The 17,278-nt window shown below is 31.9% G+C and overlaps 2 protein-coding genes across 2 annotated transcripts; one reads left to right on the forward strand and one right to left on the reverse strand.

The window, feature by feature from the left end:
• The first annotated feature begins 8,565 nt into the window (after positions 1-8,565).
• LOC145595538 (two-component response regulator ORR9-like) lies at positions 8,566-9,437 on the forward strand. The gene is made up of 3 exons (XM_081651953.1): positions 8,566-8,608; positions 8,732-8,802; positions 9,219-9,437. Exons 1-3 carry the CDS (start codon positions 8,567-8,569, stop codon positions 9,430-9,432), a joined length of 327 nt encoding a protein of 108 aa, XP_081508079.1. The 5' UTR covers position 8,566; the 3' UTR covers positions 9,433-9,437.
• A 6,345-nt stretch (positions 9,438-15,782) lies between these two features.
• Positions 15,783-17,065, reverse strand: LOC145595539 (two-component response regulator ORR9-like). Its single transcript, XM_081651954.1, has 5 exons — positions 16,950-17,065; positions 16,511-16,566; positions 16,339-16,416; positions 16,174-16,244; positions 15,783-16,015 (listed from the first exon to the last, which is right to left on the reverse strand). Exons 1-5 carry the CDS (start codon positions 17,044-17,046, stop codon positions 15,820-15,822), a joined length of 498 nt encoding a protein of 165 aa, XP_081508080.1. The 5' UTR covers positions 17,047-17,065; the 3' UTR covers positions 15,783-15,819.
• Positions 17,066-17,278: the final 213 nt, after the last annotated feature.

A 17,278-nucleotide genomic window follows, 5' to 3' on the forward strand; every position in this document is an offset into this window, starting at 1 on the left:
AGCAACAAAATCGCTGGTTATAATCTTCATAACCTTAGTAAAATTATTACCAATAGTTCAAGAATCAACCAATACTTTAAGAATCAACCAATAGTTCAAGAATCAACTTTAAATAACCCTAAATTGAGCACACTAACAATAAAATTGACATTAAACCCTAGATTGTGAAATTTATATTCAATGAATACAAAAAGAAACATAATCTTACCTAAGAAACTGCTAAGGTTTCTGAAGTCGCCTCAATAAAGAACGTGGAGCTCGCTTCAATAAGGAACCGAGAGAGAGAGCAGGAAACTGAGGACAATTTGGTTTACGTTCATAAGTTTTTAATTACTCTGTAAAAATTTACGAAGTACTAGATTGTAAACTTACCTTAAATACCTAATAAATTGATAATAAGTTATCGTAATATGGTTTGACAATTTTCGGCGGAGATTGATTTGTTTTAATAATAATACCCGACTAATGGTTCCTTAAAAAAAAAAAAAAAAAAGGAACAAAAGTTATTTTGATATACATAAATGTTTTATACAGAAGTTAAACCATAAAGTTATTCAAAAGGTATTGTTGAACACGTCAAAGTTAAAACTGTTAAAAGAATTAAAATTGTAAACATTTGTGAAAGTAGCTAATACCTCCGTTAATTTTTAGTTGTAATATCAGAATTTTTGATCTCTTACAAACAAAACCCTTTTGTTGCAACTAATGATTAACAGAGGCAATATGTTATCTTTATAAAACCTATCTCACAGACTATTTACATTAAAATTAGGATTTTTTCACATTTGCTACCACCTAAAACACCTCATTTCAGATTCACTACCGTTTTAAAATTTTTTTTTACTTTGCTACCACCCTAAACAGAGTTTGCTAGAAATCACTACCACTTAACGGAATCCGTTAGGATTTCCGTTAAGTTTATTTTAAAAAAAATAATAAATAAATAAAAAAAAAAGAAAAAATAAAAAAAAAAATGAAAAAAACCCCAGCCACCCCACTGCCACCACCTCCCCTCAACTGCCACCCCTCACCCTCCCCCCCCCTGCCGGTGACCGGCGCCAAAAGATTCGGCCGGCGCCGGCGACCTCACCCCCCTCCCTTTTCCCCACCCACGACACCAACCCCCCCTCCCTTTCCCTCACCCACGAAACCCCACCACCCACGAAGCCAAACCCTCCACCCACGAAGCCAATCCTCATCGAAATCAACCCCCTCCCCGTTTACACCATCGGAAGCGACCCCCCTCCCCTTCCCCCACCCAAAAATCGACACTCCTAACCCTAAACCACTAGCCCGAAACCACTATTAACGAATTTTAGGGTTTCGCTCATAGTGGTTTTTGGGTGGTGGTTTATGGTTAGGGGTGGTCGAAAAGGGTAGAAATGGGGGAGGGGGGTCGATTCCGGTGGAGGGAACGGGGAGGGGGGCTGAATTTAGTGGGGGTTGGCTTCGGTGGGTGGGGGAAAGGGAGGTGGGGGTTGGGTTCGTGGTGGGGGAAAGAAAGGGGGGTTAAGTTCATGGGTGGGGAAAGGGAGGAGGGTGGGGTCGCCGGCGTCGGCCGTTGTTTTGGGTGTCGGCCGCCAGCAGGGGGGAGGAGGAGGGGTGACAGTTGAGGGGAGGGGGTGGTTGGGGGCATGTTGACGGAAATTGTAACGGTGTAAAGCATGGGTAGTAATTTCTAATAAATTCTGTTTAGGGTGGTAGCAAAGTAAAAAAAAATTTTAAAACGGTAGTGAATCTGAAGTGAGGTGTTTTAGGTGGTAGCAAATGTGAAAAAATCCTTAAAATTATGCTAAATTTGGCCTTATAAGACTAGACCAAACCGAATCCAGCCCTACTGACCCAAACTGAGCTATGCTAATAAAACATTGGCATTACCTATTTACTTGAGAGTCCGTTCACAATCTAAATTAATGAATTTGAGAAAATTGGATATCCATTTGATGTTAGCTGAATACTTTCCCACTTTTAAGTGGACAATCGGTAATCAAATGCAATCCCAATTTATTCCTACCTTATGATGTGCAACACAAAAAATAATTTTAAAAACTAAGGGTCTGTTCACATTTACTTAATTTCAGTTCAGTTCAGTTAAGCTCCAATCAGTTAATTTCAGTTCAGTTCAGTTTAGCTCCAATCAGTTCAGTTCAGTTAAGCTCCAATCAGTTAATTTCAGTTCAGTTCAGTTCAGTTCAGCTCCAATCAATTCAGTTCAGTAAATGTGAACAGACCCTAATTAAATCCAAAACATAAATTAACCTATCATGTTTTTAACCCAATCTGATTCAACCTTTGACACCATTCATTACAATCATTAGGCGTAACTCCTTCCATGGACATAAAGTTGGGCATGAGTTAGGCCTTACAAGCCCACCTTTTGTACCTAGAGGGTTCGCACTCAAGTGAATTGTTTTATTGATTTTTCATAATTAGGGGCCATGTCGCGTTCCATGTGTCATGCCAGCTGAAATACTTAAAATTTTTTAGAAATTTTGGTAGGTAAAATTAAGTGGATCAAAACTTATGTTGGATTATCGCGATATTATGCTAATTTGCAAAAACAATGTCCACACACAAGCTAATGACTCATGCTATGCTAGTATAGGATAAAGATGAGCTTATGTTGGGTAGCAAGAATTTCATTTGTAGCTTAAACGACTTGGATTTGCAAAAACAATGTCCACACACAAGCTAATGACCCATGTTAGCTTACACAAACACTTTCGCGTTTCCTGGATCATTATAGCATACTTTGTTTATCATTGATTACATGATAAAAAGAATAAAAAAATTCCAAGAAAATGTCAAACTAATATGTTGGCCCAAAGAATCATTGGTCCAACAAGTCCAACCACAAAGTAAGCCCACCCATGAGCCTGCATTTTGGGTTTTAATACTATTTGTAAATTTTACTTTGATTAAATTTTGTGATTTATAGTTACGAATTTACGATAAACATAACCATATGGAGTCTTGTACTCTTGTTAAGACTGTCTCATAATATATTTTAGTAATATTAACTTTTTATATTTTTTTATATTGATAATTAAAGATATTGATCGTTGAAATAAATGCACCGACAAACATAAAAAAAAGTGTCGACTAAAAAAAACGAATCAGATAAAGTATAGCTTTTGAATAGTATATATAGGAAGACACTCCTATCACAACCAATAAAATGTGTTGACTAACAATTGGCTTGGCATTTGATTACATGGGGTACTCAAACATGATTTGAGTCCAATTGACCAAAAATTCTAAGATAGAGAATCATAAAAATCGTATATTACCTAATATTTAGAATGGATAAGATCATGAAAATGGAGACAAATTAGAGTTGATTCGAATAATACAAGACATGTGGGCAATAGTAACAGGATACATGAAAATGTGGGCATATACCCATGCATTTTTGATTCGCCTGCTCCTTTAATTGATTATTTCATTATTTTGTGTAAGATATTAGTGCCTTAAATTCGGAAATACAGCTAACAACTTCAAATTTATTATTTGCTATAATCACTGATCATATCTATATATAGTACATAATTCCACATTTGGGTAGCCTTAGGGCCCATCGTGATCTATAAGATCTTTCCAAAATAATGCCTCAACATATCTATTTTAAAAAATTGGCATTGAAATGAGTATATTTAAGCTAAAAAGCTAATGGATGTTCCGGGTGTTGATTAAAAGTGAAAATAATCATCAATCATACTTATTGAAATACCATTGCAAGAAATACATTGAGGTCTGTTCGCATTTATCCTGAACTGAATTGATTGGAGCTGTATTGAACAGAATTGATTGGAACTGAACTTAACTAAATAGAGCTGATGATATTCTATGAGAAAAGGAAATTAGGAGCTGAACTGAACGGATTGGAGCTGAACTGAAATTAAGGTGAAGTGAACAGGCGCTAAATTGTTATCTAATGTCTTGAGACACTCGTTTTTTTTGTTTTTCAATAGCAAATGCAAAAACAACAAAGCTACAAATAACTAGAAAGGGTAAACCGACATCTTCTTGCAATGTCGTTTGCCCTTTGAACCTAACCTCTTGGGACTTTTAAGATTGAACATCTTTGGAACGTAGCCCCCACTTCCCTAATTTCCTTTAACAACCAAGTTATTGAGATGTTCTTACCAAGATTATCTTGTAGATTGTTAAGAAGGGAAATAGAGTTCGAGAGGATCGCGGAGTAGGATCCCCTATTTTCCTTGTGCTCGGGCCCATTTCATCATTAGCTATGCAAGATCATTCATGATGCGGGAGCATCCAAGATTTCCTTTCTTGATAATTTTGAAAGTTTCTTTAGATAGATTTTTGCTTACAAGTTGTTACCTTTCACTTGAAAGGATTTTTCTTGTTTTAAGCACGCGCACCTTAGGATTCCTTAAATAGTTTTTTAAGGTAGTTAGCTAGTTTAATGTGGGTTATTAGGATTTCAAGTTAGAGTAGAATTAGTTTCCTAAACCTAATAGGATTAGGTACCTATCTATTTTATCTTTTCCTTGTAAAACCTATAAATAGGCCACATAATTAGCAATAAAATTCAGAGTTTGATTTTGGGAATTAATCATTTGTGAGCGTTGCTCGTTTGATTGTTAATGAAAAACATCACTTGTTGCGACTTGTGATCATCTTCTAGTTGCGACTAGGAAGAGACCCTCTAATCCTGCGAGAATTAGAGTACTATCCATTTACTTTCATCACTATAATTCACAAAGCCATCAAACCACAATCGCGGTTGCATTCTATACAAAATCGGACTAAAATCCGCATCAGTTCATGAAAAAGTGAAATAAAGTGAACAAAATAGGGATCGAGTCTTATAAGGTACCAGGTATGTATAAAATATAAAGTACACCATAGAAAATGTCATGTACAGTGTATAGGTATAGTGTGGACGTGCATGTTTTATTGTTAAACATAATTATCTACTGGAGATGGTGAAGAATTAGAACTCACTTGACAACTTTTATATCTAGTTAAAACCCCACCATCTACATTTGTTGAACCTTATTGTTATTTTTTAAGAAAATATTATTTTAAAATAATAATTACATACATAATGAAAATAATTCATACTTTGTCAATATATATATATATACAAAAAAAATATAATAAAATGAAAAAAATGAAAAATTAATATAAGAATTATGTTTATTTAATGCCTATTTTGAGCGTTTAAAATTAAATAGCTCATAATATAAAAATATTTATAGCACTTTAGAGGTAATATTCACACATTGCAGAAGCTTTTAATAATTTTAAACAAGGAAAATGAAAATATGTACGTTTCATGATATGTTCTTATAAGGAGTTTAAACAGGACTGAATCGAAAATCGAGTTTTAATATTTCTCAACCAGAAATCGGACAAATTTATTCGTTCAGTCTAATCCAACGTACGTTAGCATAATCAGTTCCGCTCTTGGTTGTTGGACACCCTTTCTATCAAATGTTGATCTATATAAGTAATGTAGACTTAGGGTCTGTTCATATTTACTGAATTGAGCTGAACTGAACTGAACTGATTGGAACTGAACTGAACTGAATTGAGCTGAAATGAATATTTTATGTGAGAGAGAAATTAAGAGCTGAACTGAACTGATTGGAACTGAACTGAACTGATTGGAGCTGAACTGAACTGAACTGAACTGAAATTAAGTAAATGTGAACAGACCCTTATTGTGTTAATTCGAATATGGGTCATACCAGTCATCAAGGGAGAGAATCCATTACAAGCTTAATGAAGTTTCATCCTAAAATCATATGTCAATAGAAGGAGTAGGCTCTATTCTTTTGAGCTTCTGGGCAGAGCATATTTCATCAAAGTAGAGCAAATTTCAGCGGAGTAGAGCAGAGTTTCCACATATTGCAGCACAGAAGCATATACTTCCATTTATTAATCACCAAAATTAAAAATATGTTTACATGTGACTGAAGTGAGTGCTTGCATAAGCATATACTTCCATTTTTAGATGATGCACTACCCTATTTTTTCTTTTTCTTTTCCTTAAAGAAATATTCTACGGTACTATTTTAAATTATATTTCCTTCATTTGGTCATTATTGTATTACATGGAGTGTTGTTTGTGCGTTGGATATTAAATTCATGTGGTAATTTACATTTCATAGGAAGTAACCTCTTTTTTTTTTTTCTTTTTTTTTTCTTTTTCTTTTTCTTTTCCCTAATAATTAGCCAAATTTGTATTTATACAAATTGTGATTGACCTAGGGGAGGTAAGGCATTTACTTCCCATAATACGTAGGAACTCAAAAATTTTAAGAAGTTGCAATTCTCTCATTTTGCAAATTTCATGTATCATCACTCACTTCGATTTTTGCCATCTTCAATTTCCAATCCAAAATCAAAATAAAATAAAAATCCCAAATCTTTGGAAATCCGATTTCAGGATCTTGTTTAGGGATTGTTCAAATCATATCACCACCTTTTCTCTTAAAAAGGTTGGATAATTGTAACATGCACGTGCAAATAGAGTGCACCCCACTTCAACTTACCCTAATTTATTGGTACCCCAATCACCCCATAACATAATATTCCTAAAACTTTATATTATACAATTATATTAAGGACAAAACCTTTGGCTTAATCTTCAGGCAAGGGTCAAGAAATATTTACACTTATACGATTTATATCATATTATACTATAGCATGATAATAAAACTATACTGTATCATATAAACATAAGATATTCTTGTTCTTAATTTTTATAATTTTTTTTCACTAAAATCAAAGTTGATTCTGAAGATACCGTATCATATAATGTCTGATGATATCATTTTCCTCAAATTGTTAAGATTTATGAGATTACGTATCATACATTATACATGTATATAAATCTTTTATTTTCTAATAGGATTTTATAAATACTCATCACTAGTAGATGAACTATTTGCCAATTATTTGTTTTATTCTTCAAACTTTTAAAATTTTTTTCTAAGGTTTTTTCATCTCATTACAATGGCTTTGGACGCACAATTTCATGTTCTTGCAGTTGATGATAGCATCATTGATCGAAAATTGATTGAAAGACTCCTCAAATCATCTTCATTTGAAGGTATGTGATAATGTTCTTTTTCGTCTATTGTCATGTTACCTTTACGGCTTTACGTGTCATTTTTAATTTAACATAAGATTTTCTCTAGTTACTCGACCATAAATCGAAAATTATTTGTTGTATTTTGTTTTTTCTTCTTGATATCTCTAACTATGTATTGGTTTATAATTTTTGTTGCAGTTACTGTGGTAGATTCAGGCAATAAAGCTCTGGAATTTCTGGGTTTGCAAGAAGAGACTAACAATGATCATCATGTATGTATTTATATATATATAAGTTAAATTACTTATTTAATTTGTTTGTTTATATGTTTATTTATTCTAATAATTATTTTTAATTTTGTTTTTATAGGATATTGAGATTAATTTAATTATAACTGATTACTGCATGCCTGGGATTTCCCACGAAGGTATGTAGACCTAGTTGAAGAAAGGTATCCCACGAAGGTATGTAGACCTAGTTAAGGATATGTATCGGGATGTGTCAACAAATGTGAGGACATGCGGAGGGTTGACAAAAGATTTCCCTATTACAATCGGATTGCATCAAGGGTCTGCATTAAGCCCTTTTCTTTTTGCAACGGTTCTAGATGAATTAACTAGACCAATTCAAGATGAGGTTCCATGGTGTATGCTGTTCGCAGATGATATCGTTTTGGTGGATGAGACTAAGGATGGGGTTAATGTCAAGTTGGAGCAATGGAGGCAAAGGTTGGAATCTAGAGGGTTTAAGCTAAGTCGGAGTAAGACTGAATATTTGGTATGTCGTTTTGGCACTCAGAGGGGGACAAGCAATGAAGTGGTGAGTTTGGATGGAAAGGATTTGACCATGAGTGAATGTTTTAAGTACCTAGGGTCGATCATCCAGAAGAATGGTGACATTGATCAAGACGTGACCCACAGGATTAAGTCAGGGTGGCTTAAATGGAGAGCGGCCACGGGAGTGTTATGCGACCGCAGCATTCCCTTAAAGTTGAAGGGAAAATTCTACAGGACTGCCATAAGACCAGTGTTGCTCTATGGTACAGAATGTTGGGCTTCTAAGAAAGAGCATATTAAAAAGATGGAGGTTACGGAAATGCGCATGTTAAGGTGGATGTGTGGAAACACTTTAAGAGATAGAATCAGAAATGAGGTTATTCGCAAGAAAGTAGGTGTGGCGGACATTGTAGATAAATTAAGGGAAAATCGTCTGCGTTGGTTTGGACATGTAAGACGGAGACCCGAGGGTGCACCGGTGCGAAGAGTGGAAGAGTGGGACCATGGAGGGATTAAACGAGGAAGAGGGAGACCAAAGATGACTTGGTTGGAAGGAGTGAGGAAGGATATGAAGTGCATGGATTTACGTGAGGATGAAGTTTTGGATCGTAAGGGATGGAGGAGAAAGATTTATGTTGATGACTACACGGAATAATCAAATTTGGTTCATGTTAGCCGACCCCACTTTTGGGATTAAGGCTTTGATTGATTGATTGACTGCATGCCTGGGATTACTGGCTATGATCTGCTCAAGAAAATCAAGGTACATAATTTAAAAATTATTGCATTTCAATAAAAAAAAAAACATTTTTTTCCCCCTTATAAATAGCAAAACTAATGTAGGTATTTCATTCAGTATATAATTTGTTATTATTTTGATTTTCAGGAATCAAAAAATCTGAAAGACATTCCAGTGGTGATCATGTCTTCTGAGAATATTCCTGCAAGAATTAACAGGTTAGAAAAAATAGTTCACAAAATCATTTATTTCCTTTCATTTTCTGATCATTGTTGTAAAATAGGACTATACATATCTTCCATGCAAAAATTGTTCACTAGCAGAATTAAAAGTCATACTTTGTATATCTTAAAATTTTCGGAAAAAAATAAAGTATCATATCACCTAAGGTATTACTCGTAATAGTTTGTAATTACATACGAAGTATATATTATTATGACAATATATAATAAAGTATATATTATACGAAGTAATCGTTCATCATATCCTATCCTTGTACATCATAGTACATGCACTAGTTTATAGTTAGAATTTTTAATTTGTATCAAAGTATTTCTTAAATTTTGAAAATAGTCATATACTATAATTAATCTATGTATTTCTAATATATTGTACTTGCATTTGTTGTGTTTAGGTGTTTGGAAGAAGGAGCAGAAGAATTTTTTCTAAAACCTGTTCAATTAGCTGATGTTGACAAACTTAAACCACATATCACAAGGTGCAAATCTAAGGAACGTGACTACAACATTAACAAGAGAAAGAGAAACGATGATTGTGTTTCTCCAAACAAGTCAAGGATGAAAATGACTAATAATGATCATGAATTATCTTCCTTCGTTATAATATGAAGCACTATATATGTAGTTATAATTATCGATCTCTACCTATCCATCATAGTTTAGCTGTTACATTACTAGTTTATTACATTTTCACCACAACAGTTGATTTTGAACAAAGAAATAACTTTTTATATTGAAAATATAAATCATCTTTGTACTTGATCTATTTCGATTTGAATCGATTAATTTATTATTTTTTTTTCCATTGTAAGGAAACCTTTTATTTAGGCTTTAAGAAAAAGAGATACAATATTATGAGGTCCTTAGGTCGATGAAGGCGTAATTTTTTTTATTTTTTTTTTTTTAACTTTTTTTATTTTTTATTTTTTATTTTTTTATTTTTTGGAAACAATGAAGGCGTAATTAGATTAGATTGCGGCAAATACATGTAATACTTGTATAGAGCTACTTAGATGGATCAATATACAAATTACACAATTCTTGCAAGTTTAATGTTTTATATGTACAACTCTTAATTAATCTCTCAAATGCATTACTTTGTATTTCTTTGATTATATATAATTTTTTTTATTATTTTTTTATTTTTATTTTTTAATATGTCCTATTTTCCAAGAGTTGGTGAAATATAACAATACTTATACTATTAATTATTCTATAGATCAAATTAATTTGAATTTCTATTGGGAATAATCTCCATAGATAAAGAAAAATAGAGAATACCTAATAAATTATGGAGGTCTTAGCTAGACTCCATAAAACAAATGATGTACTTTTTTTTTGGGGGCCATATTAGATAAGCTTTTTTTTATAATACTTCTACCTTGCACCGTACCAAGATGCCAAAAATGATAATTTTATAATATTTAACACCTTAGCTTAGAGGTTTACGGAGTATTAATTAAGCAACCACACTCCAAATAATAAACATAAGGCAATTTTTAGATCTATTATGACCTTCAATTTCTCCCTACTTCTATTTCATCTTCTTCAACAATCGTAATGTATATTAATCATATCGACTTTGTCATTGGATTTCTTAACTACGGTTCCCTTAATTTGGCTCTAGTTCATTTAAGTTCAGTACAGTTAAATTCAGCTCTTAATTTCCTTCTCTCATAAAATATTCATTTCAACTCAGTTTAGTTCTGTTCAGTTCAGCTTCAATCAGTTCAGCTCAGTTCAGTAAATGTGAACAGGCCCTCAGCCTGTTCTTTTGATGATGGCAAAGAAGATGCACTGAAATGAACTTTATATACTATTGAGTTAGATGGAAGCTCGACACTCGATTCATATTAATTAATAGCTAATACTATGTTAAAGGACCAATTCAACCAAAAGTTTAAGGTTATGGTTGAAGCCCGGAAATATGTTTTAAACTCTATCAAAAACTTTTATATTACTATAGACTATATATAACAACTCAATGTTCAAAATTGGCCATGAAAATTCCTTTTCAAAAGCAATAAAACTTTTACATTCCTAATTGTTAGGAACTAGGCATCCATAACCTTCATAATCCTATCTTAACATTCTCAATTAACATATAAAAGAATGAATGGAGATGAACTAAGCTATCTACCATACGTCACCTCCTCTAGTATGCAGCTTGTCGGTACTAAAACTATATATTCTATGAGACAAATAAGAGCTGTCCACTAATATTGTGTGGGCATAATGCATATCCATAAAATCACGATGATGCACTCTATTATGAAAGCGATCAACCAAGATCATATTAGATCATCCATATAATAATAATGTCGAATGTTGTTACTCTATTTTGTGATAGAGGGGCCTTTAGAATCGTGTATTTTTTTCGTTTTAAAAATTATTTAATGCCGACTTGATCGAAAAAGTTAATAGACTCTTATGATGGATGTTGGCTAATTAAGCTCCACCAACTCATATGCTCGTGCGTTTGTGCCTAATTAGAGCCACAAAAGCCAACAAAAAAAGGCAAGGTACTATGGTGGGGGAAGAATTATATTGCATGTTAATGATGATAGAAATATAGAATTGAAAGTGTATTTGTTTTGGCATTTGAGGAAAAAATAACAAAGACAATTTAATCTACTAATAATTCACGTGTAATATACGGGCTCAAAAAGTATGTATGTGATTGGTCTAGTTAATTGTCCACTTCTTATGTACCTTTCCTTCTGGAAAAAAAATGTATATGTGTGGGCTGGTTACCCATACTTAATGTCAATATCCACAAAATATATATGTGCGTGATAATAACTTGTTTTATTTTAAAGGTACAACTGATTGAATAATAAAAATTGACAATTTTAAAGTTTTGTAAGAAATATCGAGAAACACAGCTATTACTACTCAAATAAAAAGTCAATATCCGAATACAAAGACAAATTAAACGTCAATTCATAGATGTTCGTTTGTCCACAGCCTTTAATCCATGGCACATAATAAGCCAACTTATGAGCTAGGTTATTACACGTCCAACTAGGAAAACACCACAAAACACTAACAAAAGCCTTATAAACGTGAAAATGTGAAAAGTATCATCAAACAAATAGTGAAAACTACTCTAGCTTTCTTCTTGTCAAAAAGAGTTTGCGTTAATCTCAATAAAACGCAACACAGTCACTTTCCTTGATGACTTGTCTATATATTCACATCATCACATGCCATGAAACTATCTTCGCCTCACAATGCACCAGTACAAATTAAACCTCACCCCTCAAATGACCTAACCTAATAACCAAACACCATTTTAACCTCGACTTCTCTCGGAGGCTAGGACAAGCACAACACTAATGACTAATACAGTAATATGTTAATGTTAGGAAGTCAAGTGTTATACATTCTAACAACAATTCTAGCGAATTATTAGTTTATTAAATTTAGAACTTGTACAGTTCAGTTCCAATCATTCCAGTTTAGTTCAGTTCAATTCAGCTCCAATCATTTCAGTCAGTTCAGTTCAGTTCAGTTCAGCTCTTAATTTTTTTCTCTCATAAAATATTCATTTCAACTCTATTCAGTTCAGTTCAGTTCAATTCAGCTCCAATCAGTTCTATTCAGTCCAGCTCCAATCAGTTTAATTCAACTCAGTTCAGTAAGGCCCTGTTTGATTCACCTTAATTTTGCAGAACTGAAATTATTTTTACTGAACTGAACTTATTTTTACTGAACTGAAATTATTTTTACTGAAATTAAATTATTTTTACTGAACTGAAATTATTTTTACTGATTTTCTATTATATAATTCTTCTTTAAGAAAACTGAATTTTACTGAACTGAACTTATTTTTACTGAAATGAAATTAATTTTACTGAACTAAAATTAATTTTACTGATCTGAAATTATTTTTACTTAATATTATTTTTTTAAGGTGAAAAGAACAGGGCCTCAATGTGAATAGGACCTCAACATTACCTTATCTTTGTAATTATTAAAAAGACAATTGGTATGTAAATGGGAAGTCGAATATGAAAATTATTAAAAGGGTAAGCTGATCTATGGTATAAACTATATTCTAATAATACTCTATAACAATAAAAAAAATATAGTCTCTCAGTCATTTTATTTTTTGAAAAAATATATAAGTATACCTGGTAATCTAATACCTACTAGACTTTGACTAATACAGTAATTTTGAGCTAAGTGAGCCTCAATTGAGGGAGAACTTCCTCCACAAATGCCTCTGATATGCATTCCCAAGTCTTGAATTCAAATTCTTGATTAATTGAGTTACAACTACTTCCTTATCAGTTGATTTAAGCACTTATTTGTTTTACAAATTCCAATAATAATGCTAAATTGCTGGTATAATATCATGAATTTTCATTGCATTTTATATAAGAAATTATGTGTGACTAATTTATATGTTAGAGGTCGAAAATCAAGTGTCATTGTCAATACATTTGTTCACTTAATCTCACAATATAATAGAACTTTTCTATTAAATTAAAAAAAAAATAAACATTGACGTTCCATGAGGATGGGAGGTGCAACATTATGTACAAAATCACCCTATACCTATATCTATAGCTAGGAACATTTTTTATATTTAATATATTATCATTTTATTATAATTATGAGGTGTTTTATATAATTATATTTGCCTCTTCATTCATAAGATGACTAATTTCAATATTTTAGTTTTATAAAAGGGTCACCGAAATATGTAGGTCTTTTATAGGTCACTTAAATTGATGGTACCACGAAACAACCTATGCCCTTTGACTTACCAACATTGCTTTATAATTGGGGACAAAATCTTATTTTCATTAAACTAACATTATTAATGTGTAATCAAACTATGGAAGAAGTCACAATTAGTACGGAGTATGTTTATTATAATTTTGACTAAAAATTACTTAGTATACGTTTTAAAATTGTTTAAGCATGTCAAACCATATAAAATTGTGGAGGTCATAAACATATATCTTGGAAAATCTTTCTTATCCTATAGAAAACTTTATAGATTAAAAGTTTGAATTATCCTTTGAGGTTCATTGTAACCCTTGAAGGAAATCAATGCCAAGAACTAACATGAATTGTGTTTGTACAATGTAATGCAAAGACAACTTCTACATTGCTTATGATTTCCATTTTTAGGTTTGTTTTCCTTTGGGTGAAATGAAAAGATATAATTTTCTTGAACAATAGGCACAATAGCCATTTGACATCTATTCTTGTAAACATTTAATAAATATCTAAAATAAAAAAATTATTCTCACTTAAAAAAAATTATTGTTTTACAGATCTGCATGTCCTTATTCGAGGGGTTTATTTTGATGCTTCTAAGGTTGAGGCAATTCTTTTCTTTAGATTAAACTATGAATTGGTATCCAACTGACCAACTTTCATCATCAAACCAAGTTTTAAAACATCAAATCTAACCAAGCTCTAGTAGGCTATGTAGGACCTCAAAACCTATGGTATAACTCCCTTCTTCCTAATTAAAAAGTTACAACTTTAATGAAATGATCAATTCTAGCTAAGCACTGCATTAAAACATACTTCATATATATAACTTTAATAAAATGATCAATTCTAAGCACCGAAACATCTTCAAACCATTATTAATTCTCTGTTACTTTATTTCTCATATATGTATAGTCACATGTAGGGCTGTTCTATCGGTCCAAGACTGGACCGAACTGGACTTGACCAAAGACTGGAAATTAGAATTTCAAAAACTGAAGACCGGACCAATTAAACTAGAACCGAACTGAAAAAATCGGTCTAAAAGCTGGACTGGACTGTTTTAAACCGATTTTAGGATTTATTAAGAACAAATCTATTTTTTTTTATTGAAAACTAATTTTCTTTTTATGGAAAACTTAAAAAAATAAAGGAAAACAATATTATAACGTCTTTTTTATGTATGATTAGTATAAAAAGCTCATAAAATTAATTTTTTCTAGGTATATTAAGGATAATTTTAATCATTATATAAGTTTTTTTTACATATTTTTAAGTAAAAAATCGGTCCAATCCAAGACCAGTTTTTATAGGGTTTTGGACCGAACCGAACCTAAGACCGAAAAAAATGAATTTTTCAACCAGAAGACCAAACTGATTAATTCGGATGGTCCATTTTTTTGGGCTGGACCGATTGTTGAACACCCCTAGTCACATTAAGGGGATGGGGTTAATTAAATTAATAAATAAATTCACTGGAAAACATTTGTGTCATTAACGACACACAACCTCCAAAGTTCGTGCTATTCATTGATCCACTTAAAGTTTGTGTTATTGATCTGAGCACACCTAAGTAATAGTTTATGTTGTTTAAGTTGATTTTGCCTATTATGATTCAAAATCAAACTTGATTGAAGATTGAAAACTTCTACCTGAAGAGCGAAGGAAATTACTACGTATTATTAATCATATATAGGATTGTTGTATGTACTAACATAGCTAGAAATATTACAATTTTTTGCTGTCAAAAGATGAAAAAAAAGGATTTTGTGCTATAACTTATAAGTGGTTGTGATTCTTGTGAACATGAAAATTTTGTATTGTTAGACAAAGTTGTCATTAAAATTATGTTAGGTTTATAATTCCAAATGGAACGCTCATTTAAAGGAATAATTAAACCAATGCATACAGAAAATGCTTAAGCTTAAATTCTTTTAAACCAATGCATACAGAAAATGCTTAAGCTTAAATTCTTTTAAACCAATACAATACGGATGGAGTACATCCTTAATTTAGCTCCTACGTACTTCGATTAGTTCTTGTTAATTGTTTTCACTACTCGCTAAAAATACATTTTTTTTTAAAAAAAAATGTGGACAAATGAAACCAAACATATAGAATGAAAATTGATTCTATTATAATACTAAAGGTTAGATATTATATAAATTACAATAACAAGTACATCATGTAATCTTTTTTCTTGAAATGAACATGCATGATCATGATCTTGATATTGTTCTAAATAGAAAACTAGCTTCTTCTTCATAGTTTGATATCTTGTTGTCCAATAAATATTGATCCTTTGATTTGCTCCTCTTGAGTATCATAAATTGATTTCTGGTTGTCTAGTGAATATTGGTCCCTTGATTTGCTCCTCATTAAGTGTGGTTTAAGCTTATCAACATCTGATGACCTAACCGGCTTTAGGAAAAATTCATTTGCACCCTCCTCTAAGCACCTGCGTCATACATTATTAGTATTTATCCGTGCTAATGCAAAAGAAGTTAAAAAACTATTGGGTGTGATAAATAAATTATTTTGGCGAATAATGAATCTCATTTTTTGTGAGTGGTATTTCTTGGAAAGGAAATGAAATTGTACATGTCTATACACTACCTATTTATTCTATCCGGAATATTTTCAGAGGACATAATCACAACTGGAATATCTTTGAGATTTTCAGACTCCTACAAAATCAAATCAAAAATATATTATGATCAACTCAAGTATATCAACAAAATAAAATCATGAAAAAGGATTATAAAAATCTTCAATATTCACCTTGATTTTCCTAAGGAGATCATATCCAGTCATTCCAGGCATACAATAATCAGTGATTATCAAATTCACCTCCAATTCCTAGTGATAATCAACCACAATTAAAATTAATTAATAAATTAGTTTTAAAAGAAAATAATTAGTGATGAAATAGTATTTGGTCGTTGTAACGTACATTTCCTTGCAAACCCAACAATTCTAATGCTTTGGTGCCTGAATCCACTGCGGTTACTGCATGGAAACAACAAGAGTAACTTCACATGTTAGTATTTTACCATACTTTTGTAGGGTTTTAAATTAAATGGAACGTACAATTTTTTCACATAAAATAAAATTAATTAATGTAGGCAAATTTAAATTTTAACTACATTCACGAATAAATAAATGTCGATATAAGTACTAAATAATTGATGCATAGGAATACTTGCATCCCAAAAAAAAAAAAAAAAAAAAAAAAAAACTCAAAATTTGTTCGAATTTGAAAAAAAATTTAATACACGGACCATTCAATTGCTAGAGAGAATCTCTACCCCTTTTCAAAGAATTGAATTTGACAAAAAGAATGCAAATTAAGAGCATACTCTAAAGGAACAAAATTATTACAAGTAACTAACCTTGGAAAGAGGATGTGGTAAGGAGCCTTTGAATGAGCATTCTATCAATGTTGCTATCATCAACGGCTAGAACATGAAATTGAGTATCTATAGCCATGCTCGACGACTATAACTTTAAGAAAGCAATGTATGGTTAAGAATGAAAACACGACAACTCGATTGGTATATAGGTAGGAAGATGCACACTGCTTGTGGTTAATAACCTTTGAAGAAGGGGTAAGTGGTGTTTATATATACATGTTAACGTGTGATATGGCTTATAAAAGCTTGTATAGGATCTTTACAGTTTGGAGGAGATATGGGACAAAATAATATTATTGATATGAATC

The sequence above is a fragment of the Chenopodium album genome, chromosome 19 (assembly GCF_948465745.1).
Source record: "Chenopodium album chromosome 19, dcCheAlbu1.1, whole genome shotgun sequence".
NCBI classification, from domain to species: Eukaryota; Viridiplantae; Streptophyta; class Magnoliopsida; order Caryophyllales; family Amaranthaceae; genus Chenopodium; species Chenopodium album.

Excerpts from the sequence above, each read along its gene's own strand:
- LOC145595538 (XM_081651953.1), top strand. The coding sequence starts at position 8,567 with ATGCCTGGGATTACTGGCTATGATCTGCTCAAGAAAATCAAG. Across the intron at positions 8,609-8,731 it reads ATCTGCTCAAGAAAATCAAG|GAATCAAAAAATCTGAAAGA; the intron begins GTACATAATTTA and ends TTTGATTTTCAG. Across the intron at positions 8,803-9,218 it reads ATTCCTGCAAGAATTAACAG|GTGTTTGGAAGAAGGAGCAG; the intron begins GTTAGAAAAAAT and ends TGTTGTGTTTAG.
- LOC145595539 (XM_081651954.1), bottom strand. The coding sequence starts at position 17,046 with ATGGCTATAGATACTCAATTTCATGTTCTAGCCGTTGATGATAGCAAC. Across the intron at positions 16,417-16,510 it reads TGTTGGGTTTGCAAGGAAAT|GAATTGGAGGTGAATTTGAT; the intron begins GTACGTTACAAC and ends GATTATCACTAG. Across the intron at positions 16,245-16,338 it reads ATCTCCTTAGGAAAATCAAG|GAGTCTGAAAATCTCAAAGA; the intron begins GTGAATATTGAA and ends TTGATTTTGTAG.